A 17,743-nucleotide genomic window follows, 5' to 3' on the forward strand; every position below is an offset into this window, starting at 1 on the left:
AAAGGATATGTGATTTTTGAAAATTATTAGCTGGGTTTTTTGTAAAAAGAACACAAACTTTTTTTTTCAAAATATCACAAATTCAAGTTCATTAAAAACAATTCAAATATGTTCAAGAATAAATTGATATTGATTTCATTGTCTAATATTAAATTCCTTCAAGGAGATGTTGTTCTAGATTTCCTTATCTATACCAGGTTTCCCTGAAAATAAAACCCAGCCTTATTTTGTTTTGTCTCCAAAAGAGGCACCAGGTCTTATTTTTGAGGGGTGTCTTTTCCACTCACCTCGCAGTGGCAGCACCAACAGCCCTGCCCAGCCAGCTCACTTCTGTGCCCAAAGGAGCAGCTTCATTCTGCAACTGAGAATGGAGCTCCGGCTTGCGTTTCACAGTTAGAGGCCTTCTGGAAAGGCCTCTGCAGCCGAGAACTGAGCTACAGATTGAATCCATAACTCAGTTCTTGGCTGCAGAGGCCTTCTAGAAAGGCCTCTGATGGCAAAATGCAGGCAGGAGCTCCCTTCTCAGCTGTAGATGAGTCGAGGCAAGTGTCGATCCATGGGAGGCCTAGCTGCAATGGTAAGCTTCACCCCCTCACCACCATCCTAGCTTGATTTTTAGGTGTGCACCTCGCCCCCAAAGTAGGGCTATTTGGGGGTAGGTCTTACTTTCAGGGAAACACGGTAGAGGCTGGGTAAAGGAATGTGTAAAAATCCACAATGGGCAATTTTGAAAAATGGACACCAGTAGGAAAATTCATGTGTCTAAAACTAATAGATTTATCTGTCTGTCTGTCTGTCTCTGTCTGTCCATCCATCCATCCATCCCAAATAGTGTCTCTACTCCTTACCTGTTATATTTAGATATTTTAAATTCTTTGCTATTATATTCTATTACATTGTTATATATTTTAAATTATAACTATGGTCTTAAATATATATGTTTGACATGAGAAGATTTTTCTCTTGTTTTAAAAATGCTAAATAAATGTTATAATTTAATGTAATACTAGTATGTATAAGAATCTATCACTCGATTAACTTTTGAATAATACAGCAGTATTGCTAAAATGGATTATCTAAATGAGAAGACAAGCCTTTATTAAGAATATCAACAAGATTTAGTTAGCCAATAATTTATATTGATACAATATGATGCAAATTGTAATGAACTATGGTTTGCACTGTTACAGATTTTGTGTATGTGTATAGACTAGAATGAAGCCCGGAAATAATAACTAAACGACCCTATCCAATTCTAGTTTCTCACTGCAAGAGGAGGCAGGATAGACATGATTAGTTATGATGGATAATTACAATGAATAGAATGGATTATGGAGTGAAGCTAAGACTGAAGTGCATTCAATCTGTTCAATCAGAAATTAATAAACAGGTCAGTTATAATTTAAGATAATTCCCACATTACAGAAATTTCACTGGTTACTGGTCCATATTATTGGTAATCTATAAAAACATAAGAATTGTGAGGAACAAATTTCCTGAAGATCTCCTCTATAGATTTGGCTCCAATCTTTCCATAGAAGCCCTTCTTTCAATCCCACCACCATTTGGAATGTAATGGGAGGCAACATGAAAGAAGTATTTGGAATTCCCAATGTAATCTGCCTGTTACTTTATACTCTGCTATGGCAAAATTTTTCAATATTTTTTAAAACAGATTTTTGGCCTGCCAATTTTGTTTTGATGTTCTTATTAATTGAACCATATTTATTTAAAAATTATTATTTAATATTAATATTGCATGCAATGCTTTTACATTTTTTGCCATTAAACAATAATTATGTTAGGAAACAGGACAAATTACAGTCTGTATGTTCTAAAATACCAAACTGAAAAAAAGAAAAGAAAAAAATGCAGGTAAGGCAAATGCAAGGAAAGTTGCATTGCAACCATTAAGAGCACATACTTTTAGACAAAAGCAGAGAAAAACCTATTAAAAGCTCCAATTTTATTTGAAATAAATAAAAATATAGATCAATACAAAGAGTTTCAAAAGACAAATGCAAATTTAAATCTTCTAGTCATATTTGTGCAAACCTCTTTTCATAATGAATCACTAGACTCATCTTTTATATGAAAGTATTTCACATTGTTAAAGTAGACATTCAGGCTACAATTCTAGATGCATAATTGTGGAATACACTAATAAAGGCATTTACCTCACAGTGCACACACAGAACAAGGAATATGAATATGTGATGAATATGTGGCTTATAGTCAATTCCTACAATTATAAACATACATACTGTATTTCAGATTTTTCTACATCAAATTCAAAATTGTATATAATATTAAAAACAGTAACATGTTTCTGCTTAGGATGAGATATAAATAAATGCATTCAATTGTAAAGATTGGTCTTCTAGTTTCATTCATTATGGTAACAATTTCAATTATTTTCAATGCTTGCTCAGAAGACACTGGAGATTTGACCAATTTCTATTTCTCCATTATTAATTTTTTACACAATTATACTTCATTTTAATGTTAACATTCCCACATTTCTGCTCATCAAGCTCTCTTCTGTTCTTTGCAATGTAATTTGTAACTTGGAGCCAGCAATTTACAGCTCGCCTCATTATATGTTTGGAGTTACTTGTTACTGAGCATAAAATATTCATTTCACACCTTAAATGCTGTAATGCTACTTAATAGCAGTGCCAGGTTTGCCAACTATTAAAAGCCAAGGCATTTTTTTCTTCTTCTTTAATATACTGTATGACCTAGCTCTATTATTTTCACTTTCTAATTGTACCAATAAATTAATACTATACACTGAAAAAAGGCTGGCATTATTTTATGGTTAAGTATGATTTTAGCATTGTTATTCCTTGCAACATTAATTCTGAAGCACAAGTGTTATTCTGTGATCTTGTAATAAAGATACATAGGATGTTTTAAAACTGTTAACAGTTGACTATGTGACAACATGGGGAGAAAAAAGGCTAACTTCAATCTTTTTCATATATCAATGAACAAATATGATTCATTATTTTTCAATAGAGCACACCATTATGTACAAAAGAATTATTGTACAATGTATTGAAATAAAGATAAAATCTGTATTTTCTGATTCTCCAAATAATTAACTCCAAACAAAAGTGAATAAAATTGTTCATATTCCCTCCAAATCTGAAGCAGATATAAGATGGTATCTGAGAAGTCAATAGTGAGGCCATAATCAATGCTTCTTGTAGAAAGTGGAAACTCTAGCGCTCTTGAAAAAGTGCTCCTCTTGATTGGTTGATATGGCTCCTCTAGAACAGGCATGTCAAACTGCCGGCCCATGGACTGGACGCATCATACTGAAACTGCGCCCGCCCCATTGCCAGCAATTGGGGGAAAGTCGTGATACGTTGTGCAACATCATGTGACATCGCAAGTTTGATATGCCTGCTCAAGAAGGGTTTCCCTTGGATGTCCTTTTACTACACACTACCATCTATATTAATCTCCCTTTATGGAGAAAGCTGTGAAAAAGTGATGGGGCAATCAATGCAGTTTAATACTGTATTGTATTAATACTGTATTAATACTGTCCCATGATTATAGTGAAGTGAGCCCATAATTATTCAAGCAGTTGCATTCTAGATCAGCTCTAAGTTTCCAAGTAGTTTCCAAGGGTATTCCTGTGTAGAACACATTGTAATTTATAAAAAGGGTCTTCTGGTTCAGAAAAGAATACAACTGAAGCACAAGATAAATTTGGGCAAAGCCCTTCTAGCCAGGCATCAGAGTTCTAGTCATCAAAGTTTCTCACATGATAATATTCCTGCCCATTTTTGGAATAATGGCTGATTCCAAAACCAAAACACAAGTAGGGAATTCTGAGAGGGGACTATCCCTTTCCCCTCTACAGTCATTTGATATCAATTAGCGGAAATCCTTTTTTAATAAGGACTTTAAAAAACTTAATTAACATTTATAAAATATAAGAACACTTGTATTTGGAATTTCCTTGTCCTGACAAATTGGATATTAGTGACTTCTGTTGAGGGGCGAGTGAAAACATCGTGTCATATTGTAGTACTGTGTGATTTGGAGGTATTACTGTTTCGGACAGGAAGCCTGTGCAAAAAGTGATGAAGGTGGCAGAAAAAGTTATTGAAAATTCACTTCCTTCTATCCAGGACATAGCATATAAGTGATGTTTGATTAGGATCTGCAGTATTGTCTGGGATGCTACACACCCTCTCCATAACCGATTTTCTTTCTTACCTTCACAGAGGAGGCTTTGCAGTATCTGAAGCAGGACAACTAGATTTTGTAATAGCTTTATAACATATAGTATCGACCTTGTTAACTCTCAAGATTCTTAACTCTTCTTTTCTGCCATGTATCCTAAATTGTCTATGATTAATATAAACCGTGCATTCAGAAAGTATTCAGACCCCCTTCACTTTTATCAATTTTGTTATGCTTCAGCCAAATTCTACTGTTGTTGAAATTCATTTTTTTCTCATTAATCTACACTCAGTATTCTACAATGACAAAGTGAAAACGGAAGTTTAAAAATGTCTGTATATTAATTAAAAAGAAAAAACTGAAATATCACATTGGTATAAATCAGGGGTAGGCAACCCAAAACACTCAAAGAGCCACTTGGACCCATTTCCCACCAAAAACAAAACACCGGGAGCCGCAAAACCCTTTTGATATCTAAAATGAAGATAACACTGCATATATCCTTTTTTACCTTTATTATAGGTGTGTGTGTTTGTGTGTGTGTATGTATGTATGTATATATATGTATATATGTATATATGTATATATATATATATATATGTGTGTGTGTGTGTGTGTGTGTGTGTGTGTGTGTGTGTGTGTGTGTATACACACACACACACGCAGTGTTATCTTCATTTTAGATGTCAAAAGGGTCTCCCTCTCTCTCTCTCTGTCTCTCTCCCTCCCTCTCTATCTGCCCTTGGTCTGGCACTCCTCTTCCCCCACTCTCTTTCTTTCTCTCTCTCTCTTTCCTCTCTCTCTCTCTCCCTCCCTCCCTTTCTCTCCCCCCCTCTCCTATCTGCTGCTCACCTGGCAAGCTTCAAGCTGTTGTCCAACAAGCTCAGGGGTAGGCAACCTCGTCTCTTTTATGACTCATGGACTTCAACTCCCAGAATTCCTGAGTCAGCCTAGCTGGGCTAGCTAGCTCTCTCCTGCCCTTCCTGCTTCCTGCTGAGATGCAGCAAAGGGAGGAGCTCCGCCCAGTAAGCTTTTCAGCTCCTCAGAGAACACTGTGAGTGTACTCTCTTTTAAACATACATACACACACAAACAAAAACACAAACACACACACACAGAGAGAGAGAGAGAGAGAGAGAGAGAGAGAGAGAGAGAGAGAGAGAGAGAAGCAGGGAAACGCAATTCCTCTCTCTGTCTCGGTCTCTCTCTGCAAAGGCAGAGGAGGCTGGGAGCCACAGGGGAAGGCTCAAAGAGCCGCATGCGGCTCCGGAGCTGCAGGTTGCCGACATGTGGTATAAATATTCAGAATCTTTGCAACAATAAGTGAAATTTAGCTCTGGTGCCTCCTACTTCTCTTGATCGTTGCTGACATGTTTATACGCCTTGATTAGAGTCCACTGTAGTAAATTAAATTGATTAGATGTGATTTGGAAAAGCACACATCTCTCTATAGGATGTGCCACAGCTGACAATGCATACTGTAGCAGAGCAAAAACCATGAAATCAAAGGAACTGCAAAATTCAGTGACAGGATTATTGCAAGGCACAGATCTGGGGAAGGCTACAACAAAATTTCTGCTGCACTGAGTTTCTAAGAGCACAGTGGCCTCCATATTTTCAAGTGAAAGAAGTTTTGCACAACCAGCACTCTTCCAGGAGCTGGTTGCCTCGTCAAATTGAACAACTGGGAGAGAAGGGCCTTAGTAAGAGAGGTGACCAAGAACACGATGGTCACTCTTACTGAGCTCCAGAGATCCTGTATGGAGATAGGACAGAGTTGCAGAAGGACAACCATCACTACAGCCCTCCACCAATCTGGGTTTTATGGCTGAGTGGCTAGATCAGTGGTTCTCAATCTTTTTAATGCCGTGACCCCCAACCGGTCGTAAGTCAAGGACTAAACCGGTTGTAAGTCGAGGACTACCCAACTGGTCGTAAGTCAAGGACTATCCCTGCCCGGGAGCGCGCGCATGCGTAGTGCCGCCCCCTGTGCCAGCCGAGGCGTAGCTGGCAAGCGGCAGAGATGGAGCAGGCCGACCACCGGCTGGACCATCAGCTGGCCCAGCCCAAGGGAGGTAAGGCACCTGCCGGAAAAAGAGAAAAAATGGCGGACAGCCTTGCTTGGCGACCCCCGTGAAATGGTCGATCCACCCCAAATGGGGTCGCGACCCATAGGTTGAGAACCGCTGGGCTAGATGGAAGCTTCTCTTCAGTGTCAAACACATGAAAATCCACTTGGAGTTTGCAAAAAAGCACCTGAAAGACTCTCAGACTTTGAGGAATAAAAGCCTCTGGTCTGATGAAACCAAGATTCAACTGTTTGGCCTCAATTCTAAACATTATGTCTGGAGGAAACCAGGCACCGTTCATCACCTTCCCAGTATCACTCCAATAGTGAAGTATGTTGGTGGGAGTATCATTCTGTGAGGGTGTTTTTCTGCAGCAGGGCCTGGAGACTGGTCATAATTGAGGGAAAGCTGAATGGAACAAAGTATAGGGGTATCCTCAATGAAAACCTGTTCCACAGTGCTCAGGACCTCAGACTGGGTTGAAGGTTCACTTTCCAACATAATGATCCTAAGACAACACAAGAGTGGCTTAGGGATAACTCTGTGTATATCTTACAATGGTTCAGCCAGAGCCCCAACTTGAACCCTATTGAACATCTCTGGAGGGACCTGAAAATGCTTATCTACTGACAATTGCCATTTAACCTGACTGAGCTTGAGAAGATTTGCAAGGAAGAATGGCAGAAAATTCCCCAATCCAGGTGTGTAAAGCTTGTCACGTCATACCGAAAGAGACTTCAGGCTGTAACTGCTGTCAAAGGTGCTTCAAGCAAGTACTGAGCAAAGGTTCTGAATACTTATGTCTTCAGTATATGATATTTCAGTTTTTCCTCTTGTAATTCTCCAAAGTTTATATTATTGTTTTTCTGGCAGCAAACAGAACTTCTGCCAGACACCAGTAGTATTAAACTGTGTAGGAAATATGTTGAATAAATCTGTTTAAAATAATCATTTTGATAATATTAATCTATTTAATATTAGTAAACAACACAAGATGTCTGTTTAATAAATCTCTGCCATCATGATGAATTTCTTCTCAAACACTTTAAGTAGATTATTCAGTTTACAGCTTCTGCCATTGATATGATAGAAACTAGCTACTAAGTCCATTTTTTGGATTTAGAATATAAGGCCTAAACAGTGAATCGGTGTATTTGTCAGATCACATGCATTAAGACATGGCAGTGGTCACTGACATCAATTGCGGAGGTGCTGCTATATCAGTGATTCTCAACCTTTCTAATGCCACGACCCATAATACAGTTCCCCATGTTGTGGTGATCCCCAACCACTTATACATCAGCGGGTGCCAGGGGCGTGGCCAAAGAAAAGTGGGGGGAAAATGGCAGACAGCCTTGTTTGGCGACCCCCATGAAATGGTCATTCGACCCCAAATGGGGTCCCGACCCACAGGTTGAGAACCACTGTGCTATATAAACAAAGAACAACTGAATATCATATAGCAGTGGTGGCGAACGTATGGTACACGTGCCAGAGGCGGCACTCTGTGTGGGCATGTGCACTGTGTCCTGGAAATGGCAACTGTTCCTCTTCAACCAGCTGCCCACTAACTCACCGAGGTTCCACATGGCCGGATGCATCCCAGCACCCATGCGCTTGCTGGCCTCTGTGTGCGGGAGCCGCTGGTATCTGGCAGCCGCTGCCCCGGCCCCTGCCTCACCTTGCCCTGTGATAATGGCACCCCCGCCCTGCCTTGCCTCACCTCACCCCGCAGGACGAGCCTCCTGCCCAACGCCCCACCTGCCAGAGACCTCTGGATCTCCCCCAACCTTGCCTGTCCCCCACAGGCGTCCCTCCCCATGAGCAACATTGAGGTGACCATGCCCACCTTGGCCACACCCACCCAGTCTGCCATAACCACCACAGCCATGCTCATCCACTGGGCCACGCCCACCTGGCACCCGACGATAAATAAGTGAGTTTTGGGTTGCAGTTTGGGCACGGTCTCTAAAAGGTTTGCCATCACTGTCATATAGCAACAACTTGAAGATGGGTCTTCTCTATCATGGCAGAGATTCATTGCTAGACACTGACAGTCAACAAAACTCTATAAAAGATTATTAAACAGTTGGTCTGTAAGGATTTATAAAATAAAGCATAGCATGACAGGAGATAGAATGGGTTGATCAATAACAATTCACATCAAACTAAACTACTCTTTTTGAAAGTTATTTGTTTAACTGACCATGGGGTAAAATAAGTATAATGCATCTTTATTTCAGCAAAACATTTGATGAAATGTCCTGAGATATGCAAGGAGAAACATGACAAAATGTGGGCTAAAATTAGATGGATAAGAGATGGTTGTACCCAAAACTCTGCATCAAACTGAAAGGAACAGTTGAGTGTCATACTTCAGACTCCAACCTAGACTAATATTCAGCAGTTTTCTAAATGACTTCGATGAAGAATCAGAAAATATAATGATCAAATTTGTAGATGAAAACGATTGGGGGTTAACAAATGCCTTACAATATAGGGATCTTGAGAAGCTAGGCAGAACAATGAGCAGAATACAACAAGACAAATTCTAATATGGGCAAATATAATCTCCTACATTTGGATAGGAAAAATCAAAGGCATAAACATAGGACAGAAGATCCACAGTATATGCAAAAAAAAAGATCTTTGTATCTCAATGGATCACATGACATAACTGCACATGAGTGACAGTATGAGTCAGCTGCAAAACAAGAAAGTGCAGTCCTAGGCACAAGCATAATGGAGAGGGGTGGAGTGGGGTAGGGTGGAATAGAATACAACAGAATATTTGGCCAAGTGTGATTAGACACACAAGAAATTTGTCTCTGGTGCAGAAGCTCTCAATGTACATGCAAAGTAACAAAGTAATAATAACCATAATATGATACCTATAACAGGGGCTAATAAAAAGATGAGAAAGATAAAAATAATATTACACCCATTGTAAGAGAAGTAATTTTTCTTTTCTATACTATCTTGTATCCAGGTTTGGCACTCATTTTAGAAAGACACTAGCAAAAAGAGGAAGATGACAATGTATGTAATGGCTACAGATGCAGAGTGTACTTAACTTGGAGACGAGATGAGATGGCTGTGAAGAAACATGTTATATGCATTGAAGTATCTGAAAAACTACCATATAAACTATGGGGCAATAGTGTTCTGAATAATATCTTGACAATTACCAATGGATTTCGCTTACAACAAAGAAAGTAGTTTTTGTTTGGAGATCAAGAGAGAATGTCTAATAGTAAGAATTGTTCGAAATTGGAAAAGACTGTTCCAGGAAACTCTGAACTGTTCTTTTTTATAAGTGTCTGAACAGAAACTAGATAGACATCTGACAGGATACTATAGTAATGGATTCCTCCATTAGGTAGAATTTTGGGTTAGATAACCTTCTAATCCTTGCATTGTATTAATAAATAATAATCAATAAAATTAATAAATAAATAGGAAGTAATATTAATGATAAAAGAAGGAAATGTTGACAGCTGATGTAGCAATAGCAATACCAGGAGTTAGCAGAGTAGGAAAAAAAAAACAATTGGAGAAGATCACAAAGTATCCAGAGTTGAAAATCAAAATTGAAAGATTAGGCATAAAATGCTTATTGGCACATTATGAACAGCACTTAGAAAATTATGTGCATTGACAACATATCCGTCCATCAATTACAAAAGGCCACAATGCTTGGATTTGTTCTGATAAACATTATGACTATCTAGGTTCTTCGGAAGGACTCAATACCATGTTTTCCTGAAAATAAGACCCTTTTTTTGCCTCCAAAAGAGGCATTAAGTCTTATTTTGGGGGGATATCTTCCCCCCCACTGTCTTGCCTTGCAGTGACAGCACTAACAGCCGCATCCAGGCAGAGCCTGCATGACCGCTGGCAGCTCACTTCTTCTGTCGCCACTCGCCTCCGCTCACGCACATCACCCCCAGTCTCCATTTCACTGGCGGAGGCCTTCAGGAAAGGCCTCTGCAGCCAGAATAGAGCCTGGATTTGATGTGCACGTCGCCCTCCAGCCTCTGTTTCACCAGCAGATGATTTTTTCCCATGCGCCTCACCCCATCTCATGCAACCAAATGGTGGGATGGAGTAGGTGCTTATTTTGGGGTAGGGCTTATATTAGGCACACACGTAAAAATCAAGCTAGGACTTATTCTTGGGATAGGTCTTATTTTCAGGGAAACACGGTATATATGAAGGCCAATGCCAGCTAAAGAACCGACATCTATGATATATGTAATCATAATAATGGCCCCAAATACTAAATCCAGTCTAAACATCTGACTGACTGTGAAACTAACAATAGTCATAATAAGGTGCCCCCAGTGAGGCACTAACTTGACATGGTTGTGGGTTGGGTAATGTTAGAGAATTTTAATTTCTCTATTGGTGAAAAATAAAGCTCTCACAGTTTACTGCATTTAGCTGATTCAAATAACTTTATATTTATATAAAAATATTTACAGTACCATTCTTCTTTACAGCAACATAGCTTAATGAAGACTTCTTACAGAGACAGACCAGAGACAAAACCTTGAGACTGGAAATCCAGCTCCTAACTCAATACTCTTTTTGCACAGATTCAGTAGCACTTTCCTCACATTGGCTGACTGAGTTACCACATGACTCTTCCTGTTCATGAATATTCCAACACTCCTCCCTTCATGACAGGAAGAGACATCAGACCTATTGACTTAATACATTTTTAATTTGTGAAAAACTTTGTGTCACTAACCTGGCCTTATACTGTATATCATTATTTGGCAATACCTTTTTCTTATATACCCATTTACAACCCACAGCTTTGGTTCCCTGTGGCAAAGTCACTGATTTAAATACTTCATGGTCTCTCATGGATTTCGTCTCTTTATCCATGGCCTCCTTCCATTTTTCTTGTTCAGCTTTTGGTAATGCCAGCACCTCTTTATAACTTCTTGGCTCATACCACACATTGCAAACCTTTACCTTGCTGGCAGAATACCTGTCAGGCGGAATTCCTTTATTACATCGCTCTGACCTATGTGGTATTAACTGCTCCTGTGTCTCAAGTCTTTCTGGTTTCATGTCTTGTTCAGTCTCTCCTCCCTGAACATTGACATCTTCAATAATTTTTTTATCATTAGATGAGTTGTCATTAAACAGATCACCGTCATTAAGTGAGACATACCCAGAATTTGCATTAATTCTGTCCCAATTTTGTTCTGCAAAATCAGCAGACCTTGAAATTATAATTCTTTTACTTCCATCGCTAAAGCGATATCCTTTTGATCCTGGCTCATAGCCCACAAACCTGAGCTTTCTTGCCTTTTGCTGTCCCTTTCTTCTGATTGCTTTTGGAATATGTAACCCATGCAGTACTTCCAAAAATTCTCAAATGTGCCAGTGATGGCTTTCTCCCATATAGAATGGCATAAGGAGTATTATTAATGGAGAAACTCCACAGCCTGTTAACTATAAAATTGGCAATCAATATGGCTTCTCCCCAATATGACCTGCTCATACCAGAATCCTCTAACAATGAATCTTTCATTGTTTGCAAAACACCATTCCTTCTTTCAGCTACACCATTCTCTGCTACTGTGTAAGGATTTGTACGTCTGTGTCTTATGCCCAACTGCCCCAACCATTGTTGGAATTTAGTTGACATAAATTCAGTACCTCTGTCAGTTTGCAACTGACACACTTGTTGTCTGTACCTTCTCTCTACAAAACTTACCCACTGTTTGAATTGTTGTAGCACCTCTGTCTTTGCTCTAAACAAATAGCAAAATGAATACCTGCTATAATCATCAACAATTACCAGTGCATATTTTGCTCCTCCCAAACTGGCTTGCATAGGTCCCACTAGATCTGCATGAACCAGCTCTAGAACTCTTTTTTGTTTGTCTTGTGCTATATTTACTAACTGAGAATGCCTCTGACTTTGATGCTTTGATACTGCACAGTCCAAATATGTTTTGCATCCCTTCAAATTTAGCCCTTCTGCAAAATCTTGCATTTGCTGCAAAACTTTAAAGCTTGCATGGCCAAGTCTTCTATGCAGAAGAGAACACATGAATCATGCTCTGCAACATTCTTAAATATATGGGAACATTGAACCTTTTGTCCCTGCAATACCTATAGATTATCTTCCTTTATGCCTTCTGCACAAATATTCCCATTCCTTTTGATGAGACATTTCCCATTTACAAAAATGACCTCAAAACCTTGTTTGTCTAAATTAGACACACTTAACAAATTATGTTCCATCTCAGGTACACAAAGCACATTGGTAAACTTTGATTCCAAACATGGAATTTTTACATCGCCTCTTCCAATGACTTTTGCTTTCTGGCCATTTGCCAAAGCCACAGCTTCCTGTGCTACTGGAACAAACCTGCAAAATAATTCAGAGTCATTAACAATTGTTTGACTTGCCCCACTATCTATTAGCCATTTGTCTCTGTTGTTGCTATTGCAAACGTTTGCAACACCAAAATGTTCCTTTTGCAAAGCAGTCCTTTTTCCTTTTTCTGCAAATTATAGCAAGTCTTTTCCCGCTGAGCAGCTCTCTGCTTGCAAAATCTCTCCTTTGTTGCAATTTGGTCCGGGTCTGATCTGCTTGTTTCTTCTCTGGAGACTTGCAATCTGGACCCCCTCCTCAGGAATTTCTCCTCCTCGTGGCTGCTTCTAAAATGGCGTTTTTCTTCTTCATTAAGCAAACATGCCTTTAAAGCCTCAAACTTTAAGTCTTGCTCTTCTTTGCATTCAAATATTGCAGAAACTGTGTCCCAGGTTTTATCTAAACTGTTCAACACCAATAAAACCTTTTGGGACTCAGGGAATTTAATCCCACGTTGTTCTAAGTCCAAAAATAAACTTTGCATTTTATTTAAATGCTGTTCCACAAATTCACCTGGTTGCAAACAGGCTCTGTAAAGTTTTCTTGACAATTGCACTATGTTGCAAGCAGAAACATTCATGTGCACAGCTCTCAATTTTAACCATATCTCCTTTGCAGTCTTTAAATTTGCAACATTTAGAAATTCTGCATCATCTAAATTCAATATGAGATAAGCCATTGCTCTATCATGATTTTTCTGATCAACAGCTACAAACACTTGTGGTGGATTTTCTATAATTTACCACAGCTCTTTTGCTTTCAGCAAACATTCCATTTTTGCAGCCCACACAGTATAATTCTTCTGGCCCAAACGAGGCACAGAGGTTTCCTCAAATTCCATTGTAGCCATTCTGCTAATTCTGTCTTGTTTTTATACTTTCTAAACACAGGCAATTTTTTCCAGCTTTAAATTACAATGCAGACCTTAGTAAGCTCTGGGCCCATAACCTGTTAGAGAATTTTAATTTCTCTATTGGTGAAAAATAAAGCTCTCACAGTTGACTGCATTTAGCTGATTCAAATAACTTTATATTTATATAAAAATATTTACAGTACCATTCTTCTTTACAGCAACATAGCTTAATGAAGACTTCTTACAGAGACAGACAGACCAGAGACAAAGCCTTGAGACTGGAAATCCAGCTCCTAACTCAATACTCTTTTTGCACAGACTCAGTAGCACTTTCCTCACATTGGTTGACTGAGTTACCACATGACTCTTCCTGTTCATGAATATTCCAACAGGTAAGACCTATGCCAAAAGTTCAATCCTGCTGGACACATCTTATCAGAGGAACCAGACCAAAAATGCCTCTCCCATAAATAATATGGCGAGCCATAATTTACAGGAACCCATACTGGATTAGTTATCACTCAGGTCAACAAGGACAGTACTAAATGTTGCTGTTTGTGAATATCTAGTGACTGGGAAAGCCAAGGGAAATCACCAAAACAATTAAGAAACAAAAATTAGAATATTTCAGACATGTGGTACAACACCCAGAAAAATACGGCATACTCCATTTAATCCTCCAGGGAAAGACTGAAGGCAAACGAAGTCCAGGAAGAAGAAGAACATTGTGGTTTCAAAATCTAAAGGATTGGTTTGGACAAAACTCAGCAGCACTTTTTCGTGCGGCTGCTGATAAAAAAAGGAACCACCAACATGATTGCCAATGTCCGATAATGGATATGGCACAAGAAGAAGAAGAAGTGACGAATGGGCTACAGGATTGTAGGTTGAGCAATTAGAACTAGCAGCTATTGGAAGAAAAGCTGGAGTATAAATCAGATATCACAAATATATAAAAACTAAAAACATAGTCTTTTGTTCACATACTTTACATACATGTATATGCTGGTGCTTTATTTAAACTTATATTTGTATCTGTCCATATAATATGTTTTATTAGTGTTGTAATTAGTGATTGCAGGTCCTTATAATGTGTTTCACTAGTGTTGTATATCAATGATTGCATGACCTCTGTAGATATCACACGCTAAATAAATAAGTAAGGTAAGTAAGTAAGTAAGAGCAGAACACAGGCTAGCAGGTAAGTATCCTTTTAAAATATAAAATAAGGTAAAATAAGAACTGCAAAGATCAACTTGGGGCAAAGAAATTGAAGCCTTGCCAGAAATAGCTCCTATTATAGAGGTAAACCAGGGGAAGCCAGCATAGCTACCAAATTGTTTTCATTCCCAAATGAAGCACCTCTTCTTCTTCTTTCTCCTCAGAAAGAAGACAAAATGAAACAAATAATAACTCAACTTCAAGAACAGCATATACAAAAAAAAATAAGGTTGCATACATTGAAACTTGTTCCAAAGAAACAGCTAGCACAAGAATTAAAAAATGTCAATATTATAATGTGAAATATAAGCACCAACTCATTGCAAGAAGTAAACCAACTGTATTTGGTTGGTTTGCTCAGGTATTGTAACTAAATACCTGAGTTGCAAAATCAACAAAGAGGAAAAAAAAGCCAAACAATGCATTATCAAAATAGAAGATGAGGTTGGAAAATAAGATCAGCACATTAAGAGTTAGGATTAGGGTCAGTGACAAGATGATTTTGGAAAACTGCAAGAGAAAGAAGACCAACTTGAATGGAGGTTGTATACAACAAGACTAAATAATGAATAAAAAAGATACATGGTAAGAAAAAATATTAACCAGTACATTAAAAAACAAAACAAAAACAGGCCAAACAGTAAACAAGAAGACCTGGCAATGGCTAAGAGCAGTTAAGAAAGAAAGAGACAAAAGGGCTAGTTCTGCACAAGATCCAAACAAATGCACACACAAATGCTGGAATTGAGAACTCAGCAATAGACAGCAAATTTGCTTCTGCAAAGAAGCTAAAAGAGTGGACCACCTAGTAACTACTATAAAAATATCACACAGATTGACTACAAACAAGTAGAAATAATGGTACACTGGAATATCTATAAGAAAGGCCACTTATTTACACACGAAAATTGGTGGGACCACAAACTAAAGAAAGTAATAGAAAGTGAAGAAGATAAAGTGATCTGGGAATTCAAACAGACAAGCACCTGCCACAAAGCATTCCAGACTAAACAAATATCATAAAAAAAGACAAAAGAGTCTGGATGGTGGGTATGGCAGTACCTGGGGAAAGCAGAATAGAAAACAAAGAACTGGAGAAAATCACAAGATTCAAAGACCTGCCAATGCAAATAGAAAAACAGTGACAGAAGAAAGCAAAATATTATCAGTAGTAATAGGCTCCTTGGGTGCAATGCCAAAACAACTGGAGTACTACTTGAACTTGATACTATAACCACTGGTCAATTTAAAATCCTGAGATACCTTTAACACCAACAGACAATAACACTTGTTATCCCAGGTCCTTGGTAGATAAAAATGCCAAATCCAATCTAACTATGTGACTGACTGACTGACTTTCAATATATCAAAAAAGTATGCAGTTCAATTTCCTGTGACTCCTCACTTGACACAACATTCCCCAATCTGTCATCTCCATCTGTATCTCCTATACTCCTCAGACACATCTAAAACTTGAATTGTTAAAAATATTAAGAGTATTAACATAATATACGTTCATTTAATGAAATTACTTGCAAAATATGGCAATATTTTGAAAAATTAATAATTGAAAACTAGACTAATGGAAGTCAAGATTATTATTGGTAAGAATCTAAATAACAGTCATGGACTATTTTTGAAGAAATTGGATGAGAAGCAAAATGTCTTCAAGAAAAAACAAAGAAAGTCCAGTTGCCCTTTGAAAAAGCACCTTTCTGACCACGACCTGGATGATAGAGAATCTCCAAAGATGGTCACAGGCAGATAATCTTTGATATGAGAGTTGGAAGTGAATTTATTTATAGATATTAGATATTCCAAAATATACTGAATGTTTCTTTTATATTTTGAGATAAACTGTGTACATACAAAGTTAGTATCACAATAGCTGGCAGCAGCAGAGATCCTGATAAGCCATTTTAAGCTATAGATTCAATGTAAAAGTTTTTGAATAGTCTTCCTGATTCACTTGATTTAAGTTCATCAAACTTAACATTACTACAATAAAATATCTGTTTAATAAATACAAATATACTGTCAAGTCTACAACAAACCTGGCTGCAGCTATTTTTGTTGTTCTAGATTGCCACAAGAAAGGGAGGGGAAAAGATATTTCTGGTAGTCTAAACATGAGCAAATCTTGTGGGAACCAATGTCATTCCCACTACGGAGTGGAAGAGGAGGATTGTTTAGTCAGAAAGCCCGTCAAGTCGTTCTACTGATAGCATTAGTAGACGGTGGGAATTTTTACATTGTATTACTTTGATTCTAGGAAGGAAAGTTTAGATTTGGTTTTACTTCTGACTGTGCTGATGCGATGTACCCAATAAGCATGTTCTTTGAGGAACTCTCCTGTCTCGGAGTTCTGATTTATTTGGTCACATTTGTCAAAACCATGACATATACTTTATTTCTTCTTTCTTTATAAATGTAAGTTTAAGAAAAGCTGTCCAGATAGAATAGTTGGAGAATTCTTACCTATATGATAAAAAGATCCCATCAGTATCCAAAGTAAGCTGTACTCTTCCATTTTCATTTGACACATCTGAAATGATCAGACATGAGAATTTTCAGTATGTTAACTGCAAGATGCATGAGTATGAATCTATAAAAATATTATACCTTTGATTGGAGATACGTACAACTGGAGAATATGCACAATCATACTTTGGAAATATTTATAAAGCCTGTAATATCTATGCTATGCTTAAAATATTTTTAATAGGCACTACACAACAAATAGTTTTCTATAAACTTCTTTACCATTATACATGGAAAGTTTTAGTTACATTGTATTATACTAAAAAAGCAAGCACAGTATTATATTATAGAAGTAAAATTGCATTGAAAAATGTATCATGTTAATAGCTCAATCAAGAGCTCTGATAAATCAAATTTTTTAAATTTCTCCCTCCCTATAAATTCTAATGAACATTAATGTTAAATATTAAAATATGAACAGTACAATTTAGTCTCCAGATTGATTGTTGTAGCACA

At 37.9% G+C, this 17,743-nt stretch overlaps 1 protein-coding gene across 3 annotated transcripts in view; it reads right to left on the reverse strand.

Annotated features, from left to right (window-relative positions):
* TBC1D5 (TBC1 domain family member 5) overlaps positions 1–17,743 on the reverse strand; it is a 376,566-nt gene that overhangs the window by 163,601 nt on the left and 195,222 nt on the right. For all 3 annotated transcript variants that reach the window (XM_039348847.1, XM_039348846.1, XM_039348848.1), the window contains exon 4: positions 17,225–17,291. In XM_039348847.1, the coding sequence (XP_039204781.1) occupies positions 17,225–17,291 (67 nt within the window). The remainder of the gene's footprint in view (positions 1–17,224; positions 17,292–17,743) is intronic.

The sequence above is a fragment of the Crotalus tigris genome, unplaced genomic scaffold, assembly GCF_016545835.1.
Source record: "Crotalus tigris isolate CLP2741 ecotype Arizona unplaced genomic scaffold, ASM1654583v1 scf7180000018184.2832721, whole genome shotgun sequence".
Taxonomy (NCBI): domain Eukaryota; kingdom Metazoa; phylum Chordata; class Lepidosauria; order Squamata; family Viperidae; genus Crotalus; species Crotalus tigris.